We start from the raw sequence: 21,231 nt of genomic DNA on the forward strand, positions 1-21,231 counted from the left end.
AAAATGATCCTCAAATAAATTGTTGATTATTTACAGATCTCTTAAAACTTTTACATACACAAGGAATGTAATAAATTAAATGTTTGCTGCCATGAGTTGTCAACATCTCTCCAAAATATGCTTTTGACAACCCTGTTATGAACAAAAATTTTCATTAGAGGTGCGTACCAGCGTACGAAATTGGACGCAACCGAAAATTTCGTTAGCATAAATAGCAATGCATTTCTTATAGTAACGAAATTTTTCGCTAGAGGTGCATACCGGCCTTAATAAAGCGTTTGAATCTTTGCACTGAAAGAAGAGTTTTCTTTTCCGATGAACGAAATTTTGGACAAGCAAAATTTTCTTTTGCCACAAAGATATTTTCTTTAAACGTAAATAAAAAACTTTAGAGACAATCGTTGAATCTCTTATTATAAATCCGCGTTTATTTGCTCTAAAAGATAATCCTGTATAAGAAAGGAGAATTCCGTTTGTCTAAAATTTCGTTCCGGAGTAAAGTATTTTTTCTTTGGTTGTGTACATCGAACGAATTCTCTTCGTAAAAAAATGTTACTTTGTCATTTTACAGGCAAAGGAACTTTTTATTAAAATTACGATTTTGTTTTTTTACGAAAATTTTCATAGTTGTTATGAAAAACGTCCCTACTTTTAATGAAATTTTTGAATTTTTTTTTGTAATTAAGAATATACACGGAAAAAAATAATTCTTTCCTCCCAAACGAAATTTTAGACAAACAAAGTTATTTTCTCATTTGCTTTTCGCTGTAAGGAAGTGTATTTGGAAGAAAAGTATGTACTTTTTGTGATAAACGTTTACTCTTTTCCAGGATGTAAAAACAATTTCATAAAGACTAACTGAAAAAAAATTTTTTCTGGCTAATTGCATTTTCCCTCACATCTTTCTCACTTCCACGAAGTTTTTTAGTTATTTAGCACCGTTTTCTGTAATACAAACAATGTAGAAGAAATTATACGATTTTATAAATTTTTAAATTTTTTTTACCTTTCGCCTGGACGGGAATCGAACCGCGGACCATGCAATTTGTAAGCCAACACACTATCCACTGAGCTATGTAGCCGTTATTGTCATCAATAGACAATTACCCATATAAGTTATATTTATATAGCATAGCTTGCGGCGCCCACGAGCCGAATAAACAAAGTTTATTTAACAGAAACAAACAGTTAGTTTGGCACCGTGGAGCAGTGGTTGCTACGTCTGACTTGCATGCCAAGGGTCGTGGGTTCGATCCCTGCTTCGACCAAAGTTTTTTTTTGTTTTTTTTTTACATATATTCCAGATATGTTCGGAAGATTCCGAAAAAATGTTGAACATTACATTGTACTATATTAAATTTTGAACTGTAAAATGTGTCTTATTAAAGACCTAAAGTCACAAAAGAACAGCGTTTGATATAAACGAAATGGACTGTGTTGTTGTTTCAAAAATATTTTTTTTTTGTTGAAAAAATAAAAATTTTGTAACAAACGAATTTTTTTGGTGATAAAAGTTTAAAATTTTCGAAGCAATTCAAAAAACTCTAACAAAAGAAAAACGTTTTCGGTACACGTTTTCCAAACGTTTTTTTTTTCTTTGCGTGTACGAAGAATAATGAATGAAGAATATTTCGTCAAACAATAAAAAAATGTATCTCGATGTTTTACAACAAAAAAGCTTCAAATTAGGATTGAGATTTATTTTGAAGAAATTGAATTTTGATACGTCATGTTCCTTGAAGAGCCATTTTAAATTTTTAAGCTGAATAGCGTTGGTGATACATCTGAAAACAAAACATGCGATGTAAAAAAAAAAAAAAATTTTCATTAATTAATATTGACTTAAATTAATATTGGCTTGCATTTATTTTAAAAGATCCCTGTTTTGTTTTGTTAAATGCGTGTAAAACTATACAAGTACACACAAAGAAAATTTCATTAAAATAACGAAATAATGTATTTAAAAATAATGCAAGTGTTTATTAATAGTTTTAAATGATGCGTTATTAAACAAAAATGTATTCGAATGGCGAATTTTTTTTTGTATTTATGAAATTTTTCATTTGCTAAAATTTAATGACAACTTTCTTTAATGTGACGAAGTTCTTCTACCAGTGTAAACATTTTTGATTGTATCATTGTTGTACTTCCGTTTTAATTGCAACTCGAGTGAAATAGTTATGACTTTTTCCTACATATCTTGAAATAGTCGTAGTTTTTTTTTCGAGTAAATTTGATAGAAAGTCTTTTGGTCCTGTATCAAAGAAGATTTTAACTTAGGATTTACAAATACAACACCCATTATCGTATTTATTATTGATGAAAATATATATTTTATTTTTATTTAATATAAAGACTAGAATATGATTTATAACTTCAGGGTCTATTTTTGTTAAACTATCATAATAAATCATATAACCAAGTGCATCTTTCCATAGTCTATTCATACACTCGCAGACCCACACACACCTATAATTTTCCATGTGAAGAAAACTTGGGCCAATTGTTATTTCATAAAAGTGCCTATAGAGAATTTGTTTTTTTTTTTGAAATGTAATCCATTAGTTAATGAGCAGTCGGCTTATAGACACTTTAAATACCAAATACTACCGCAAACTAAAAAACAACAACAGCAGCAACCACAACAGTAATAACAAAGCCACCATAGAAAATAAGAACAAAAACAACAAAGGCATGCAGACATACAGCACATTGTTTCTCAGCTTATTTGCATGGAGAACAATGGGGCGAAATCCTAAATGTAAAATGAAAATACACTAAAGTTACAAGAAAAAACAAAAATTATAGAAAACTAGAAAACACAAAAGAAAAGACGAAAAGCAAAAATTCACCAACACAATATTCATCATGCAACAGTAGAGCATAGTACAAGCAGACTAAATGAAAGGTATAACAAAAACAACAACAACGCCAACCAAGAGAATAGTCAACGGAAATTAAAGTCGCACCATTTTAATTTAGAGCTTAGTGTTGTTGTCGTTGTTGCAAGGGAAGCCGAAAAAAGGAAAAGAGTGTTCTCTTAACAATGGCAATAGGTGCGAGTGAATAAGAAAAGGAAGGAAGTACAATTTCTCCTTCTATTGCAATGGGTCTTAATAGAGAATGCAAGAAGGGTGGAGATCAAACTGAACTCATACAAACACACACAAAACAACACACAGTGTAAAATACTAGCACATTGTTCAACCAATAGATTGCCAGTATGCCACGAAAATGTATAGCTGTCTCGTTTCAATGCAAAACTTTTTATATTTCATTTTTATATTTTGTATACATATAGCTTGCTTACTCTTCTGGTCTTCTACTGAAGAGGGGGCGACATTGTCTTAAAGTGGCGAGTGCCGTAAATATTTCTGTGCCATATTATAAAGCAGTTGCTTGCTTAAATACGGCGAATGCGCACGTCGCTTTGGAACGGACGGTGGTTTTTATTTGACTTAATTAGTGAATTGCGAATTGAAGAAATTTGTGTGTAGAAAGAAATATTTGTGGAATGAAAACAAAGTAATACGGTAAAGTGAAAACAAAAAATCAATTCACTGAAAATCTAATAGCCTTCATATAATCCCTAAATAAACAAAGAAAATATAATGGCTAAAAATGAATTAGAACAATCTAACGGATAAAAAAAAACGAACACAAGCACATGTCTGCCAAACTACACATGTACTCGTAAAAGTTTCCAATATACTATGGTTTTTCGCATTCTTTAATTTCCGCATTATTTGAATGACTAAAAAAGAAAACAAAAAAAAATATTATACCGCAGACAATAGCTTGTTTATATACAAATACATACAACAAAAAATATATGGATACATAGATTCAAATGTTTGCTGAAATTGTGTGAGACGGTTTCGAAAAAATCTAAAAAATTCACGTGAGAATTTTAATTATGCGTTTAGTGAATATTTAAAGAAATTCTTAAAGTTTTTGCAATTTTTCGATTGGAAAAAGTGATTAATTAAACGTTAAAAATGCATATTTGAAGCACCATCGTAACAATAACAACAAAAATTAAGATATCACTTTTGGGATTAGCAGTTGGCGGCAATTAATCGGTATGTTTATTCATTTGCATATTGTTTGGAAGAATTCCAAGAGATATTCAGATTTAATTTAATATTGTTTAATGGTCAGTTAAGATAGCGTAAAAAAACTCGCATTTTTACGGTTGAAAAAATTTTCACAAAATGCTTTACAGTTTTCTAAAATATAATTTCTTGTTTAAAAATGGACCAATTCGCACAGTATACACCAAAAGAAAAAAAACTTCCTCCGAAATTTTAGACAAATGAAATTCCCCTTTGTTATAAAGTATTTTTTTTTAAGAAAAATACCCGGAGGTATGGCAAACGTTGGAATGATTGCACTTAATCTTTTCTATTTGATTTAAAAGAAAATTTTAAGCAACAACATTTCGTTTCCCAGGAACAAAAACTCTTCTTTCAGTGTAGTTCGTACAAAGTTATATCAACGCAATATTAATGAAATCTTTAATTAAAAATGAGCGATTTTGTTAATATAATTTATTTTATCAATAATGTAATATTGTAATTTCAATAATGTTAGTATGAAACATTTCATTCTATCTACGATAACGAAATTTTTATTAAAATATAACTTAAGAAATATTTCATTGATATAAGGACAGTACTCATGAATGCAATGGAATGCTTTATTATTTAACAGAAAATTTTTAATGTCAAATTCATTAATATTACTATTTTTTCGATTCTTTAAATATATTTTTTATATTCAGACTAGATAGGTTCAACAATTAAGAGTATTGTTTATATTGAAGATGGGAAAACTTGTAGTTCCGATTTTAGTATTCCGTAGTTTAATTAAAAATTGTTTTTTTGTTTGTTTCTCTCTTCAGAAGTAAATATCGTCTGAATATCGTCGGAATATCAAATTAAATTTTAAACAAATTTTAACCAAATGCATCGTTATGAACAGTTATAACTTCTTGAATACGAATCCTATAAAATTTATTAAAAAACCTTTATATGAAACAAATTTGAGAGATGGGTCTATAAGGTAGCTATATAATCGTCAGGGTTGGCTGTCGAAAACTGTGACATTTGCGACATACATTTACGACGCTATAATACGTATGTCGCAAAAGCCGTAAACCTAATGTAGAAAACTAAAAAAAAATCAACTTTTCTTTAATTTAATTTAGTTTGGCTTCCCGATAAAAGAGATGTAAAAATTAAGCTATTACATTGTATTTATTGAAAACTTAACTAGTTTTACATCTCGCATTCGCAACTTCAAACTATTTTGCGTGGTTTATAATGTTCATCCAAGCTTTCGTTGCATCATCTAATGACTAGCTAGACTTTTGACAAAAAGTGAATTTTTAAAATTCACTCTTAAGTAGTGATTTTCTTCGCTGTTAGTTTCTGTAGAAATTTGTGGAAGGCTAACATGAGCGTGAGCGTGTACAGATTGTCACCATAGAGTAGGACATAGTAATTTTGGCTTGAAGTCTTCTTCTGAAACAAGTCTATTGTTTTCTACTTTTTTAAATTCGTTTATAATTTTATGAACATTCCTGAGAACTGAAACTTCTTCGAATATACCATCATCTTGGATATCATCGAAATCTCTGCCCAGACGACCCGACTGAGTTATTTTGAATTTGAGGCGTTTGTTAATTTTGCTATATTTACGACGCGAATGTGACGTTTACGATGTTTACAACTTTGCGAAGTCGAAAACCTAAAAAGTTTTGAGACAGACCATCTCTGATCATCGTATCACTTAATTTTATGAAATTGAAAAACAAACTTCTAGCAATACAGTTGGGGGAATCGCAAATATTGACGCTACATTAAAACATTGGCTGACACACAAGATACTAAAAATGAACAAACGGTTCACGAGAATAAATTCCAAAATTTGACGAAAATCAGATAAAAATTGTGGCTAGTCAAATTACAGACAGGTAGAAAAATACAACGAATAGAAGGATCTAGTGAGCCATAACAAAAATAAGTTAACGTAGCTTTGGGATTTTATTAAAAATGTTAAGAAAAACGGATGAAAATATTTCATCTAAAGCTGAGTACTACACGCAAAGAAAAAAAACGTTTGGAAAATGTGTACCGAAAACGTTTTTCTTTTGTTAGAGTTTTTTAAATTTCTTCGAAAAGTATACACTTTTAACACCAAAAATTCGTTTGTTACAAAATTTTTATTTTTTCAATAAAAAAAAATTATTTTTGAACCAACAACACAGTCCATTTCGTTTATATCAAACACTGTTCTTTTCTAAATTTACGTCTTTAATAAGACACATTTTACAGTTCATAGTAAAAATTTAATATAGTAGAATGTAATGTTGAAAATTTTTTCGGAATCTTCCGATTATATCTGGAATATATGTAAAAAAAAAAAAAACTTTGGTCGAAGCAGGAATCGAACCCACGACCCTTGGCATGCAAGTCAGACGTAGCAACCACTGCTCCACGGTGCCCAACTAAATGTATTTTTCTGTTAAATAAACTTTGTTTAATCGGCTCGTGGGCGCCGCAAGCTATGCTATATAAATATAACTTAGTTATATGGGTAATTGTCTATTGATGACAATAACGGCTACATGGCTCAGTGGATAGTGTGTTGGCTTACATTACAAATTGCATGGTCCGCGGTTCGATTCTCCGTCCAGGCGAAAGGTAAAACAAAAATTTAAAAATTTATAAAATCGTATAATTTCTTCTACATTGTTTGTGTTACAGAAAAAGGAGCTAAGAACTAAAAAACTTCGTGGAAGTGAGAAAGATGTGAGGGAAAATGCAATAAGCCAGAAAAAAATTTTTTTGAGTTAGTCTTTATGAAATTGTTTTTACATCCTGGAAAAGAATAAACGTTTATCACAAAAAATATACTTTTCTTCCAAATACACTTCCTGTCAACGAAAAGCAAATGAGAAACGAACTTTGTTTGTCTAAAATTTCGTTTGGGAGGAAAGAATTATTTTTTTGCGTGTATGTTCAGTTTTCAAGTTGAAAACCAGCTTATTTTCACGGTTACTTTTTTTAATCAATTAATTTCGAAATATTAAATGGTTCGCAATCAATACATTGGATATTTTCCATCCATAATTTGAAGAGACTTGATAAAAATGTTATCATCTTCATATATATTTTTGCACTTTTAATTTAGTGTTTTGGTGAAAAACTCGAACATAGTACTCACCTTAACATCGGAAAATTAGTTCGTTTTCAAAAAAAAAAAAAAATTAAAACTATAGTCATGGATTATCTTCTTTGATAGTTTATTAACATTTTGGCCAAATTGGAGTAAAGTAAGTTACAGAAGCGATTTTTTCTTTCTTACGTATTCTAAACGAATTATTCGATTATATATATATTTTTTTAAATTTTACCCTTCGCCTGGACGGAGAATCGAAACCCGGACCATACAGTTTGTAAGCCAACTGGGCTACGTAGCTTTTATTATCATCAACAGACAATTATCGCTATAGCCATTAACGAACAAACAACACAAACAGTCAATCAGTCATATTTATAAAGCATAGTTTTCGGCGTCCACGAGCTGTGACCGAACATCAACTTTTTGTACATATATTACAAAAATGTTCGGAAGATTCCGAAAAGATATTCAACATTACATACTACTATATTAAATTTTTACTATGAAACTTCAAAATGTGTCTTATTATTAAAAACTTTAGGTCAGAAAAGAACATTGTTTAGGTCAGAAAAGAACATTTGATCCCTTTGGATCAAAAGTTAATGTTTTTTATTACATAAATAAACCTTTTGTAACAAAAAAATTTTTTTGCTGATGAAAATTTGAAAGTTTGGAAAAAATTCAAGAAATTCTAACAAAAGAAAAACGTATTCGGTACACTTTTTTTTTATTTTTTTTGAGTGTGTGCGCTTTTAGAGCGTGTCGTTTTAATGAATTATTTTAGATTTTTTAAACTACACTATGAAAAACCCTTTTCTTTTTTTCTTGATGGAACCCACAAATAGATTTGCTGAAAATAGTTGATATCGGTCAATTTTTTCTAGAGCCTTCATATCAATTTTAAATTTTTAGCTTGAACAACTTGAAACCGCATTATTATCTGACTGAAGTAAAAATTATTTTTCAGATTTCTAAAGTAATACTTGTAAAATTGTTTATATCGGAATATGTTGTACTTCTTCAGGTCATACACGCAAAGAAAAAAAACCTTTGGAAAACGTGGACCGAAAACGTTTTTCGTTTGTTAGAGTTTTTTGAATTTCATCGAAATTTTTTAACTTTTGTCACCAAAAAAATTCATTTGTTACAAAAATTTTTTTTTTCAATACAAAAAATTATTTTTGAACCAAGAACACAGTCCATTTCGTTTACATCAAGCACTGTTCTTTTCTGACATTAAGTCTTTAAATAAGACACATTTTACAGTATGTAATGTTGAACGATTTTTTGTAATCTTCCGAACATATCTGGAATATATGTAAAAAAAACAAAAAAAAATATTTTGGTGTTCGGTCGAAGCAGGGATCGAACCCAGGACCCTTGGTATGCAAGGCGGACGTAGCAACCACTGTTCCACGGTGTTTATTTAAGTGGCTCGTGGGCGCCGCAAGCTATGCTATATAAATATAACTTATTGAGTTAGTCTTTATGAAATTGTTTTTAGAACCTGGAAATGAAATGAGAAGAAGAAATGAGAAACGAACTTTGTTTGTCTAAAATTTCGTTTGGGAGGAAAGAATTATTTTTTTGCGTGTATTGTTGCATTTTATTAACACAGACTCGTTATTAATGACTTTTATAAGCAACAATTTTGAATTGATATTTGGACCATAATGAAAATGTTTATTTTTCGTATAGCACCGGCAATTCTCCAGTTGAAAAACAGGTTGTACGGCTCTAAAGTTTTTATCTGGGATCTATTAGACTATTCAGTCCATTGTGATACCACAGTCGTGAACTTCTCTCTGTCATCACTGAGATATTCCTGTGAATATTCGTTTTGGTGTATTAAAGTCCAATTTGTTCTAATCAAAAATGATCTAAAAATGTTGAATAAGAATATTGTGGCTAGTGCAAGCATTTTCCCATTTGATAGAAATACAAAACAAAAATTCTCGAATTAATAATAAATTAAAACAATTTGTTAAAAGTCATATATATTATATAAAACTAATTTTAACATCTTATTCTTTCTATTTTCAGAATAAATAATACAAATAATTGTAAAATCATATTTATCATTGACGGAAATTGTTGTAGTGTTCAAATAGCAACAATAAAACAATAACAGAATTTAATCTGTGTTTATAACTGAAGTGCGGTGAAACGAGGATTTCAGTGAATGTGAATGAATACGGCCAATTTGCAGTTAACTTCTAACCATCCATCCCATTGCTTGCTGCGCATCATAATTGAATTCAATTACAATTACATTGATTTCAAATAACAACAACAACAATAATAATAATTACAATAGCGTGTATACATACACAGACACATATACAAAAAAAACACAAAGGCAATGGGAGAGAAGAAAACATGCAATACAAATAAAGAAATGAAAGTACTTAAAAAAAAAGAGTGAAATGTGAGATTGAAAAAAAAGTAACAAGCAACATCTCATACTTGTGGAGTTAATTGAGTTTGAAAAAATATAACAAAACAGTAATAATAGATAATTACAAGAAAATAAAACAACAACAAATATCTCTAACTATCACCATTCATCGCCATAGTCTCATATGTAAATACAAAGCAAAAAAAAACAACTGTGCAATGGCTACATTTATTTCTAAGAATTAAAAGAAAACCGCAAACAAAAGAAACAACAATAAAAATAAGAATTGGCAGATGAAGCAATTGTACCGTCTTTATAATTTCAGTTATTTAGAAGAGCTAGAGGAAAAGTTTTAATAAAGACTGTATTGGAATATTAATAATATTAAATAAATATTAAATTAATTCGCTTGGCCATTGTGTGATTGACCATTATAAAATTTAAATTAAATTTCAAACTATTTTAATATCGCGTAATATCGTTCTCTCGTCATTATTTTGTGTGACTAGTTCAACGTAAAAGTGTCTTCTGATCTAAAATATCAGAATTTTAAGCCACATTTTGTGAGCCTACAATGGCAGTATCCTGCCCTGAAGTTATGTACGGTGCTTATTATCCATATTTATATGGCCGTGCTGGACCAAGTCGATCTTTTTATCAATATGAAAGGGTAAGTAATACTTTTCGCTTAACTTCTTTTTTTAAGAATTTTTGATTAAGCTATAATGCTCTAAATATCTGCAAAATAAACTATTAACTTGCGAACGAGAAATGTTATGACATACGTATCTTCGCTGACGATAACGACAAATGTCAAGCTAGTACAGACAGGCACACGATAAACATTTTATTATTTGTAAGCCTTCAAAAGCACTTAAGTTTAGGTTTACTTAAAAATATATCCTACGGGAAATGGACCAACCCCATAATATTTATGTATTCTCGTACAATGGAAAAGAACGAGACCAAAAATAGAAAAGCCCCATTTTGGTTCTAATTGTAATGACCACTTTTCCTTCGAATGGGTTCATAGTACGATTTACAGGGACAGGGCATTGCAGGATGGCTGATATGTAATGCAACAAAGTAAAGCGCTCCCAGCAAAAACTAAGAAACCACATCTCATTACAATTGACATTTGACAATTGACCAGGAGTAAAGCTGCCATTACACGTTGCATTACATTGCGGCAAGTTATAATGACTAACTTGTAATGACAAAAATAAATACTTCTCGGTAATTTTCGAATTGTTATTCTCAAATTTTTAGGCAGTTGTAGTTAACGAATTAATAAAATAGAATAAATAATGGTACCATTAGGTATAATTATTCACATAATCGAGCACTCACATAAAAAATCAAAAAGAATATGTAATGTAACGGTAATTCTGAAAATTTTTCCGTTAAGAAATTTTTATCACAAATATTTCATAATAATTGTGTTTAATGACATTGTCATATTATGTTTTAAATAAATGCTTTCTTATACCTCCTTCACATTACACTACCAAAATGCGCTTAAACTAAATTTCAAATGCCATTTGCCTTATAAAAAAGAGACTTAAAATCCACTTTTATTAGATTTTGAACCTAATGTGAATTGGCTATTGGATATATTATAACGTAATTCGCGAATCCAACTCCCTTAAATAACCTACTTTTATTTCTATTTTAAGTGTGAAATTAATTTGCATCTTATTTAGATTATTTATTAGATTTTTTGTTTATTTATACACTATTCGTTTCTATTCAAGTAGTTCTTCTATTACAGCATCACTCGCCATATTTTGATCCATTGTAATCGGCGATAGAAATCAATATTTTCGAGACTTGGTTGCCTGAGACAATAAGTGGCTATTTTGCAAGCTTTGGTGTATCTACGAATAAATCATTACATATTAAGTGATTATATGCTTTAAATGCACTACTTATTTTATGGCCGAAAGTATGCCTGGGGAGAAGTACTTTCCTTCTAGGACATGCGTATGTAAATGTAATCCGAAGCGATGCCAATTAATAAGTGGTTATTAATTTTTAAATAGGCTTACCTACAAGATTACCGGGTAATGAGAGTTTTTGCTGGGGCTATATATTTTTTTAATTTTAATGTTTAAAAGCAAATATATCGAAAATAATATAAAATTTTACAATCAGTTTAGGATTTTATTCTAATTGGTTACATTTGGCACGTATTATGGCCTTTAAACAGCCGACAAAGCCTTCACACGCTGCATGAAAATGGCTCTGCGAATTTTGACACTTTGACCCCACACCCATAGAAAAAATTATGAACGGCGTGCTCATTTCAAAACGATCCGGTGTCAATCTGACAACGATAAATTGACACCATGCGTTGTTAAAACAACAACTAGCGTGATCTGAAAACGTAATGGTTACGAATTTACAAAAAAAAAAATTCGCTACCGTCACTCGAGCCTTGATTGCATGTACCATACGTGCTAACAGTCGCCTTAGCGCATTGTACCACCGACGGAGTTGCCATAAGAACGTCTAACGAATATTTTAAGACTTTTCATGGCCGTCCGTTTACGATTTTGGAACGTAATTTTTCTATTAGTGCTGCCGGAAAATTCCAATGGATTGATATCCGGGATTTGGATTACCAATGCGTGGTACACTAATAGAAAAAGTTTCGTTATATTAACGAAATGTGTCGTTAAAATTCAGCCAATGAAACAAATTCGTTAATACAACGAATTTTTTCGTTAATATCACGGATTTTCTGTTAATCAACGTAACGTTTCGTACTATTAACGAATATTTTCATGATATTAATGAAAATGTTTCGTTATATCAATGAAAATTTTTCGTTGGCTGACTTTTAACGAAATTTTCTTTGTGTGTAGAAATAAAGCGAGGTACGTACTTTTTAATCCATTATTGTTTGACGCATGAAAAGAAAAATTTTCAACTTCAAAAATAAAAAAATATATATTTATGTACAGCTGGAAGAGACGCCCAAAGATAAAATATCCAGAAGAGACAAACAAAGACAATTCAAGGAATGTACATAAATAAACGTAATTACGAATCCACCAATCAACATTCGAATATTATGGAAGAGAATACCGAAATGTTTTGTTTTTCTTTTGTTCATTTGTTGTGTTGGACTAATCAACTCTTATGTTCTTTTGTTAATAAAATTGAATTAAACTAAATTGATTTACCCCCGTTTTCATAAAGCTCCTTTAGTGTTCCGTTAACTAACCAACTTTTAAACTTGCCTTGCCTTTATATTCCATAGGCCAGTTAGGAACTTAACTGACGAAAATTTTTCAGTTAAAGTTAACCGGAGAGAAGATATTTGCAATTTACTTTCTGTTAACTGGCAGTTAAAGCCTAACGGAGCTACATGAAAATGGCCGTTAATGTACAACTATTATAGTAGATTGTTATTACTTAAAATATATAAAAAATCCCGAAAATTTCGAGATCCCGAAAAAATCTCGGAAAATCCCGTGATTCTATATTTTGAAATCCCAGGATTTATAAAAATCGATCCCGAATGGCAGCCCTATTGGTGAGTATAGTTGGATATCTATCGTCTGCGGCTGAAATATTTTTAGGACTATTTTTGCAATGAATACAATCGGCCGACGGCGCTAGTGGCCAATGGAAGGTGTTCATTTTCAGCTTAACTCTTTGGCAAGCAAACCCGATCATTTCGTTTGTTCCTAAACTGCTCAATTTGGAATGGCTTCTGGACTGGAGAAAAACTAATTCGGTAACTGGCCTCTTTTCAGTGTTGGGCAAAATTTATTCTAAATAACGAATAAAAAGATAACGAATAAATTCCATTTAGTTTTTATTTGGAATAACAAATAATTTTTTTATTCGTTTATTTGTGAAAACAAATAACTTCAATTTATTTGTTATTCGAAAGTTTCAAATAATACACGTATGTGAAAAAAAATTCTCATTACCTCCTTCGCTTGAGAACGTTTTAGGCGTTTATAGCTCTGGTACTCTTCAAACGCATCCTTACCATATCGCCTCTTAAGGTGAGATATGAAGTTTGATTTTGAATATTTCTCTCCTTTTATCTTAACAAAATCAGGCTCACATTTCACGCACACAGCACTGATATTCTTTACACCGTCTTCTAAAATTCTGTAGAATTTTCCATCAAAAATGGAAAAACCAGATTCACTTGAATCACTATTTTTGGATGTTGTACCTTCCGGTTCCATTCCTAGTTATAAAGACAATTATCGCTCCTCAAAAAAAGATTACTTTATCAGAAGAATTCAATAAATTCAATTTATTTTTTTTTTGATTCAAAAAAATTATTATTTGTATGACAAATAACAACTAACGAATGACGAATAATTATTTGTGACACAAATAAACAGATAACAGTTGAAATTTGATTTCAAAAAATTCCAAATGAAAAATAACGAATAAAAAATTATTTGTTATTTGAATAAAAATTTATTGAATAACGCCCAACAACAACGCTCAAAAGAGGCTCTTTTGTGGAAACGAAGCAACTCCTTTTTGGAACTACACTGGAACTTAGTCCAAGCTCCTATTTCAATATGTGTTGCGTTCGTTTTCGCGATGTGTTCAGGTCACAAGAAAGTTTTCTACCCCTACGGCGGTGGATTTCGAACAAATTTGGCCTACTCTTTTCGTATAATTTCTGGTATTAATACCGTTTTTTGGACGCGATGCAGCGCCGCCAATATCACAGTAAGTGTGTAAATATAACCATAGCGATAGGCGGTAGGCGAAACATTTTTTTCTGCGACAACAAATAAAATAAACTTGTCGGCAAAAAATTTTCTCTTTTCTTGTTTTCGAGTATTTTTGATGTCAATATTGCATGATTTTTCAATATTTATGATTAAAAATATGTAATAACTTGTTATTTGAAGATAAAAGATTGTGCACGTGCCCAGGCAAAAACAATGCCTAGTGGTGAGTTAAAAAATTTAATAAGCGATGTCAACACTAACACTATACCACTTTCCGCCAAGGAATTATAATAGATTTTAATTTGGCGACACGCCGCTAGCCGTTAAGGTATTCCGTCGCGGATTTTGGGCTTCCCATAAGAAATACAAGTAAACTAGTATTTGGTATTTACACACTATCGAGCAATGGTACGAAAAATAAAATATTTATTCACATTTATATGCTGAAGGGCTCTTACGATAGCCAATCGTGGCTTTTCAGTCACACTATCACGCTTGAATTCCATCCCAAGTACCTTTATTTCTGAATGCTATAGATAAAAATGCGTTTGTAAGCTTGTAAACACTAAAAGGAACTGTTACTGGAATAAATCTGTCACATGTCAAAGTGTTGGTTTAGAAATGTTTGTATCCAGAAGTTGGTTGTAATATATATAAATCACACTCTAAAATGTTATGAATTCTAATATTTTATATATACTCTATATTTATCAAAATGTAAGAACAAAAAATTAAGTAAAAATCTTCAAATGGCCAAGGGACACACTATTCATCGGTCAATGAAAAAAATATGATTTAGTATCAGTCCTAGGTAGTTGATTAGATAGAAATTGACCACAATCTTTTGGAATATCTCAAGAGTAACATAAATGAGTGATGAACATTTCTGCGCGTATAGACTTTGAAATTTTTATTTCTTTTGAAATCCACAAAAAAGAACTTCGAACGAAAAAAGAACAAACACAACACTTTGTTATTTGGAAACTAAAAGAAGGTTTCCTTTACGGCTTGTCCCTCTGAAAATTTCCCACGATAACCATATTTGTATGTCGCTCAAATGTTTGTACAATTGTATGTGCTTCGAAAGGAAAAAAAAAACACAGAAAGCCACAGAAAATGGGAATCATGTTTGGTGTTCGATTTGGCGATTTGCTTTTATTTTAAAGGTGATCACTGTTGATGCTTGCTTACGACCTTTTATGCCCAGCAAACAATCAAACAAACAAAAAAAAAAGTGTCGCATAAATACAAAGGGATTCCAGTGTCCAAAAGGCCCCAATTATACAAGGCCGAAGTATTAACTACGAATTGACATTTCTTGGCAAAGTCCAATATCAAATGGCCAATACTTCTTCTAGAGTAAGGTTTGCATAAAGAACTGAAAAGCCAAACCCGGGCTATACTTTGGCCTTTTACAGACAATGAGACTATTCAGGCCAACAGAAGCATCATCACCATCATCGGCAGCGGCAGCATCAACAACGATTTGAACAACTTGCCAAGCAGCCCTCTGAGGAAAATTTAAAATTGCTCTTGGTTCTTTTTGGACAAAGTCAAATCACCAAACACAGCAAAAAAAAAAATGCTCACAAGTAACAAAACGTTGTCGTTTGTTGGTATCATGTTTTGGTAATTTATTGTCTTTGCCGCCATTAGCCTGAACGCTGTCTTTCGCTTTTGATCAACCAGCCTAGTCAGGCTACTTGCCCTTCTGCCCAACTCCAAGGAACCATTCAAATTCGACATGTATGAGTCAGAACTTGGTAGCGAATCCCCCACCCGGCGTAAATCCCCTTGCCTTGATGAATACACGAAAATGAAAGAAGAAACTTCAAAGATTCACTGAACATTTATTGATCTGGGCATAGAAATGATTGGGAAATATCTCACCGGAGACAATTGAACATTTGTCACCTATACAGCGGCGTAGATCTCAAAATGGTTATGAGAGGATTTTTATGAAATTGAGAGAGAATATATTGACAATTGGTATATTGAGAAGTTTTGAAACATCAGGTAGAAGCTTATTTTTAAAAGGTGGTAAAAAGGATGGTGGGCCACCCCAGACCAATTATTCAAATACTTTTCATAAAATTGTATCCGAAGAGGGTATGAAAGAGTTGACTTCGAGGATCAGGAGTCATCATAAAATATTACAATGATCGTTTGATAAGGTAGCTACTTATATAGAATCTTAAATCTATTAATTAAATTCTAAATTCTGGTATATTAGACAAAATAACTTAATTTCTAGGATTAATCTCTAAGTGTGTAAATATGGCCACAGCGATAGACGGTAGGCGGAACCTTTTTGCCGCGACGACAAGGAAATTTTCATTTACAACGAACATTTTTTATTAAGGCAACTAAATGTTTACTAATAGTATGAAATGTTTTGTAATAAAATCAAAAAAAAAAATCATTACAATAATGAAAATTTTCATTGTATTTATGAATTTATTTCGTTGGCTAAACTTTAATGATGGGTTAGGATAGGTATAGTGGAAGTCCGTTATTTTAGGCTCACGTAGACTATTCAGTCCATTGTGATACCACAATATAGCTCGACCGAAGAATGGGTTTGTATGAGAAATGAGTTTGTATAGCCCATTTCCAACTTGTCTTGTAGGTAGACGGAACATTATACGCTATTAAAGCAGGATAATACACAGGATGTGACAGCAATCCGCAGACCATTTCGATGGGATAGTTGTAACACACAATTAAATTTTCATTAAAATGAAGCCAATAAAACGAAGGTTGTCTTTAGCGCGAGTGGGCAACCCTAGTGTTGCAATCTGCAGAGAGGAGAAAAATACATGAGGAAGAAAATTGCTCGTCTGCAAAGAAAAAAATGTCAACCGTATAGATGTCTTTGGTATCAAAGACAATAAACTTGAGGAAGATAGGAATTTGGCTTGCGTCATACCAAATGTTGCATTTACCATGTTAGTTCAATACATGCTTGTAATTTTTTAGTTGTTTTTCGTTTTTATTTTTTAAATGAAAAATTTAAATTTCTTAATGAAACAATGTTAAATTTTAGGCAACAACAAAAAAAATACATTTTCCCCTTTATGGAAATTTATTACGTGCACTTAATTTCTTTTTATTTGCATTTTAATGCTATGTCAATACTTGTCGTATACGCGTTTGTTTCGAGTATCAAACTAACCCGGTAAATGGTTCGATCTCCTCAGTAGCTAATTTCCTATCTTCCTGAATCTATAATCTTTCTTTGGTATAACATCCGACATTGCGGTCGAAGCGCTGCTTTGATAAATTGGCATCGGCAGTTATAGTCTCAAATTGTCTGGTAAAAAGTTAATAGAATAAGAAAATGTATAAAAAAAGAACATTTGTTATTAAAAAAAATAGGTTCTATATTCTATTTTCCTTAAGTTTCGTAAGTCGGCAGAGAACAGAACTGGGAGACGCCGATGATATTTCAGAGAAACGTAGACAAAAATTGCGTGATATTAGAGAATCTTTCCTCTTGACTGCCACCCAGCGTTGCCAGAATTGTTTCACCAAAAACCGCTAGATTTGCCCAAAAAAATAGCTAAAAAAAGCTAAAAAATGCTAAAAAAAAATAGCTAGAAAAAAAGTTAAATTTTTTTGTATCAAAAGTCACATTTTTGATTGAAATTTAACAAACTTAAAGGCTTTATTTCACTTACAATGCATATTATTTTCATTTTAGTTCCACTTCTGTGAGACTGTAACAATATCTAAGGCATATTAGCTCTGTTTGCGTATTCGATACATTTTGATTACTATCACAAATTTTTTACTGGAAGTCCTTCGTTTTGTGGAAGCTACCTTCCCAACACCTCTATTTTATTTACTTGTTATTTTAAAATAATAAATGATCTAAGCATGCTTTGGATTTGGTAAAAAATGATTTGTCATTTTTTTAAATAAAATTTTAGTTTGGATTTGAAATTGTGAAAAATTCGAAATACATTACTTTTATTTAAATTGTAGAAAATACTATCAAAGTGCTATCAAAGTGCTTTAAAAACGTGCTAACGCCAACTTAAATTTCCAAATTCAGACTCGACTTCAAGTAGAAATTATTGTATATATACGTTTTTAAAATAAAGTGTTGAAAAACATCTTCTATTTTTGAACGCTATTTTGGTTTGTGGTTAAGATGCAAAAACTCCTCACATTTAAAGACTATTTCATTAATTCTTCCTTCTTTCATGAAAACATACCCATTTTTAAGTTGAATCGCTTAATTATAAGGACAAAACGTCTTTATCGTCTTTTGGACAAGGAAAACATAAAAGAAATTCACAAATGCTATTATAACCAAAATTCGCGTTCGTATTTTAAGGAGACGACAATCTTTTTCAGTGCTATTCACATCTACTATTTTAATTTAGTAATATCGTAATAACTTTAGAATATTATAATAACATAAAAAGGATAAACGAGTCAAATGATAATATTCCCAATAATTTACTGACAGTTTATCTAACAAATTTGTATGGTAATAGTAGATTTAAAGTTTACGATAACTTTTATGTATATAATGAAAAAAACAATAAGGTGTATTTGCTACAAAAATGCCCGCATAATGGCTGGACTCATTATTAATGTTTCAACTGTGCTTTGAAATATGTGGAAACCCTTATACTTGCAGCAAGGCTTAGATAAAAACGACGATTTATCCATATTTCAATAGAAACATGTCGAAAATAAAAAAAGCCAAAAATAGCTAAAAGGGTCATGAAAAAAAGCCAGAAAAAAAGCTAAAAGCTAAATGCATTTTTTCCCGCTAAACGTCTTCAAAAAAAGCCAAATCTAGCGGGAAAAAAGCTAAATTGGCAACGCTGCTGCCACCTACTAACGCAGTTTTACTTCACAGTTTCGATCTCTTGTATTTCATCATTCTCTCAGCAATATGCAAACTGACAGCTCTATAGTAAATCTTGATATGTTTGAGGTTTTGACATACGAGCGTTATTTACAGCAGCTTAAAAGATTCATCTCGCCCAAAAATGGAATTAAAACGTGAACATTTTCATGCGATTATATTTTACAACTTTCGACGTGGATTATCTCAACAACAGTGCGTTGATGAACTTAATTAAATTTTTTGCGATGAAACTCCGTCGAGGACCAGTGTTTATGAATGATATGGTGAATTCAAACGATTATTGATTATTATTTGTTTTTATTCTCTCCCGACATATAAAAGTCAGTCCTCGTATAATGAAAAAATCATTACACTAAGAGAAAAAATTGTGTTTCATAATCGGGAACGGACGTTGTCAAAATGAAACGGAAACGTTCACAAAAAATCAAAACGGAATGTTCAGGATTTCGTTAACGGGCGTTCACGATTTCATGAACGGCATTCGTTTTTCTTTGGCCATGAAAAGTCTTCAAATAATCGTTAGATGTTGTTATGGCAACTCCGCCGTTGGTGCAATGTGCTAAGGCGACTGTTAACGCGTATCGTGCAGGCAACACAGGTTTGAGTCAAGGTAGCGGAAATATTTTTTTAATTTTGTTTTTAAATTCTTAACCATTACGTTTTCAGATCATGAACGCCGGTTGTTGTTTTGACAACGTATGGTGTCATTTTTACGTTGTCAGATTGGTCCCATCTGTTCTCAGTGTGTTCATTCACTTTCATGAACGGATCGTTTCGAAATGACCATGAACTGAATGTTTTAATTAGCCTGAAATAAAGCGGACTGTCACTTTAATCTAACCTTAAGCCTTAACCCTGGAAAGTCATCCTAATTTTTTGTACATAAGCGTCATCTTTCGTCATTTTGAGTACGGCTTATTTCAAGACGCTATAATTTGCATCATGAGCAAAAATGAGACCCAAAATTGAGTTTAATTAGTATAAGATATAAGAAAGAAAATTCCTAACATGGTTGAATTGGTATAACTTAAATTTATCATTTCCCAATCGACCAAAAAGCACTTTAAATCTAAAATGAAATCAAGCGTCGTCATTTTGACGAAGGATGACTGTCCAGGGTTAAAAAAAACGACAATGAACACTTTCATTATTACTGTGAAACGTATCGTTATAAACAAACAAAAAATAATCGCATTAACGAAACCATTCATTGTATTTATGAAATTGTTTCATGGGCTTATCTTTAGAATTTCGCTGGGGGTTGCAGTTTGGGAAAACCCCAAAAAAATCGTGGGCATCACCTTACGGCCCGATGAAATATTCTTCGGCTCCTTCGGAACACGATGGTTAGGTTAGGTTAGGTGGCAGCCCGATGTATCAGGCTCACTTAGACTATTCAGTCCATTGTGATACCACATTGGTGAACTTCTCTCTTATCACTGAGTGCTGCCCGATTCCATGTTCCGAGTCCGAACGGCGTTCCACCTTGCAGTGAAACCACTTAGAGAAGCTTTGAAACCCTCAGAAATGTCACCAGCATTACTGAGGTGGGATAATCCACCGCTAGAAAACTTTTTTGGTGTTCGGTCGAAGCAGGAATCGAACCCACGACCTTGTGTATGCAAGGCGGGCATGCTAACCATTGCACCACGGTGGCTCCCTATGACGGAACACGATAGCCAATAAAAAAATTGTCATGCCCTTAAATACGAATGTGAATTTTGCATAGCATAGAAGACGCATTTCTCTTATATAAAGTTTTTTCCTTGTCCAAAAGTCGATATACTTTTCAATGAAGTCGTATTGTCCTTATAGTTAAGTGACTCGTATTAACCACATCTTACATTTTACAATAAAGGCTTTCCTGTTGAAGAAGTTGGCTTACAGACGTGCTTGGTCATTAACGGGTTAATACAGACCTATAAACTTATTCAACAATTCTTCTCTATCACTCCCTAACACCTATGATATTTCATAAATCTCCCACCATCAACACTTCCAAGTTTTCAGATTACCTAAATAAAAATGTTCCCATGGAT

General features: G+C 31.7%; 1 protein-coding gene across 2 annotated transcripts in view; it reads left to right on the forward strand.

Moving 5' to 3' along the window:
* Positions 1-3,406: 3,406 nt before the first annotated feature.
* The window catches only part of vg (transcription factor vestigial), a 59,267-nt gene continuing 41,442 nt past the window's right edge, over positions 3,407-21,231 (forward strand). Inside the window, exons 1-2 of one of the 2 annotated variants that reach the window (XM_075311952.1) lie at positions 3,407-4,082; positions 9,232-10,256. In XM_075311952.1, the coding sequence (XP_075168067.1) occupies positions 10,161-10,256 (96 nt within the window). In that variant the 5' untranslated portion in view covers positions 3,407-4,082; positions 9,232-10,160. The remainder of the gene's footprint in view (positions 4,083-9,231; positions 10,257-21,231) is intronic. The other variant, XM_075311953.1, reaches the window with a different exon arrangement.

Source organism: Haematobia irritans, chromosome 5 (genome assembly GCF_050003625.1).
Source record: "Haematobia irritans isolate KBUSLIRL chromosome 5, ASM5000362v1, whole genome shotgun sequence".
Classification (NCBI taxonomy): Eukaryota; Metazoa; Arthropoda; class Insecta; order Diptera; family Muscidae; genus Haematobia; species Haematobia irritans.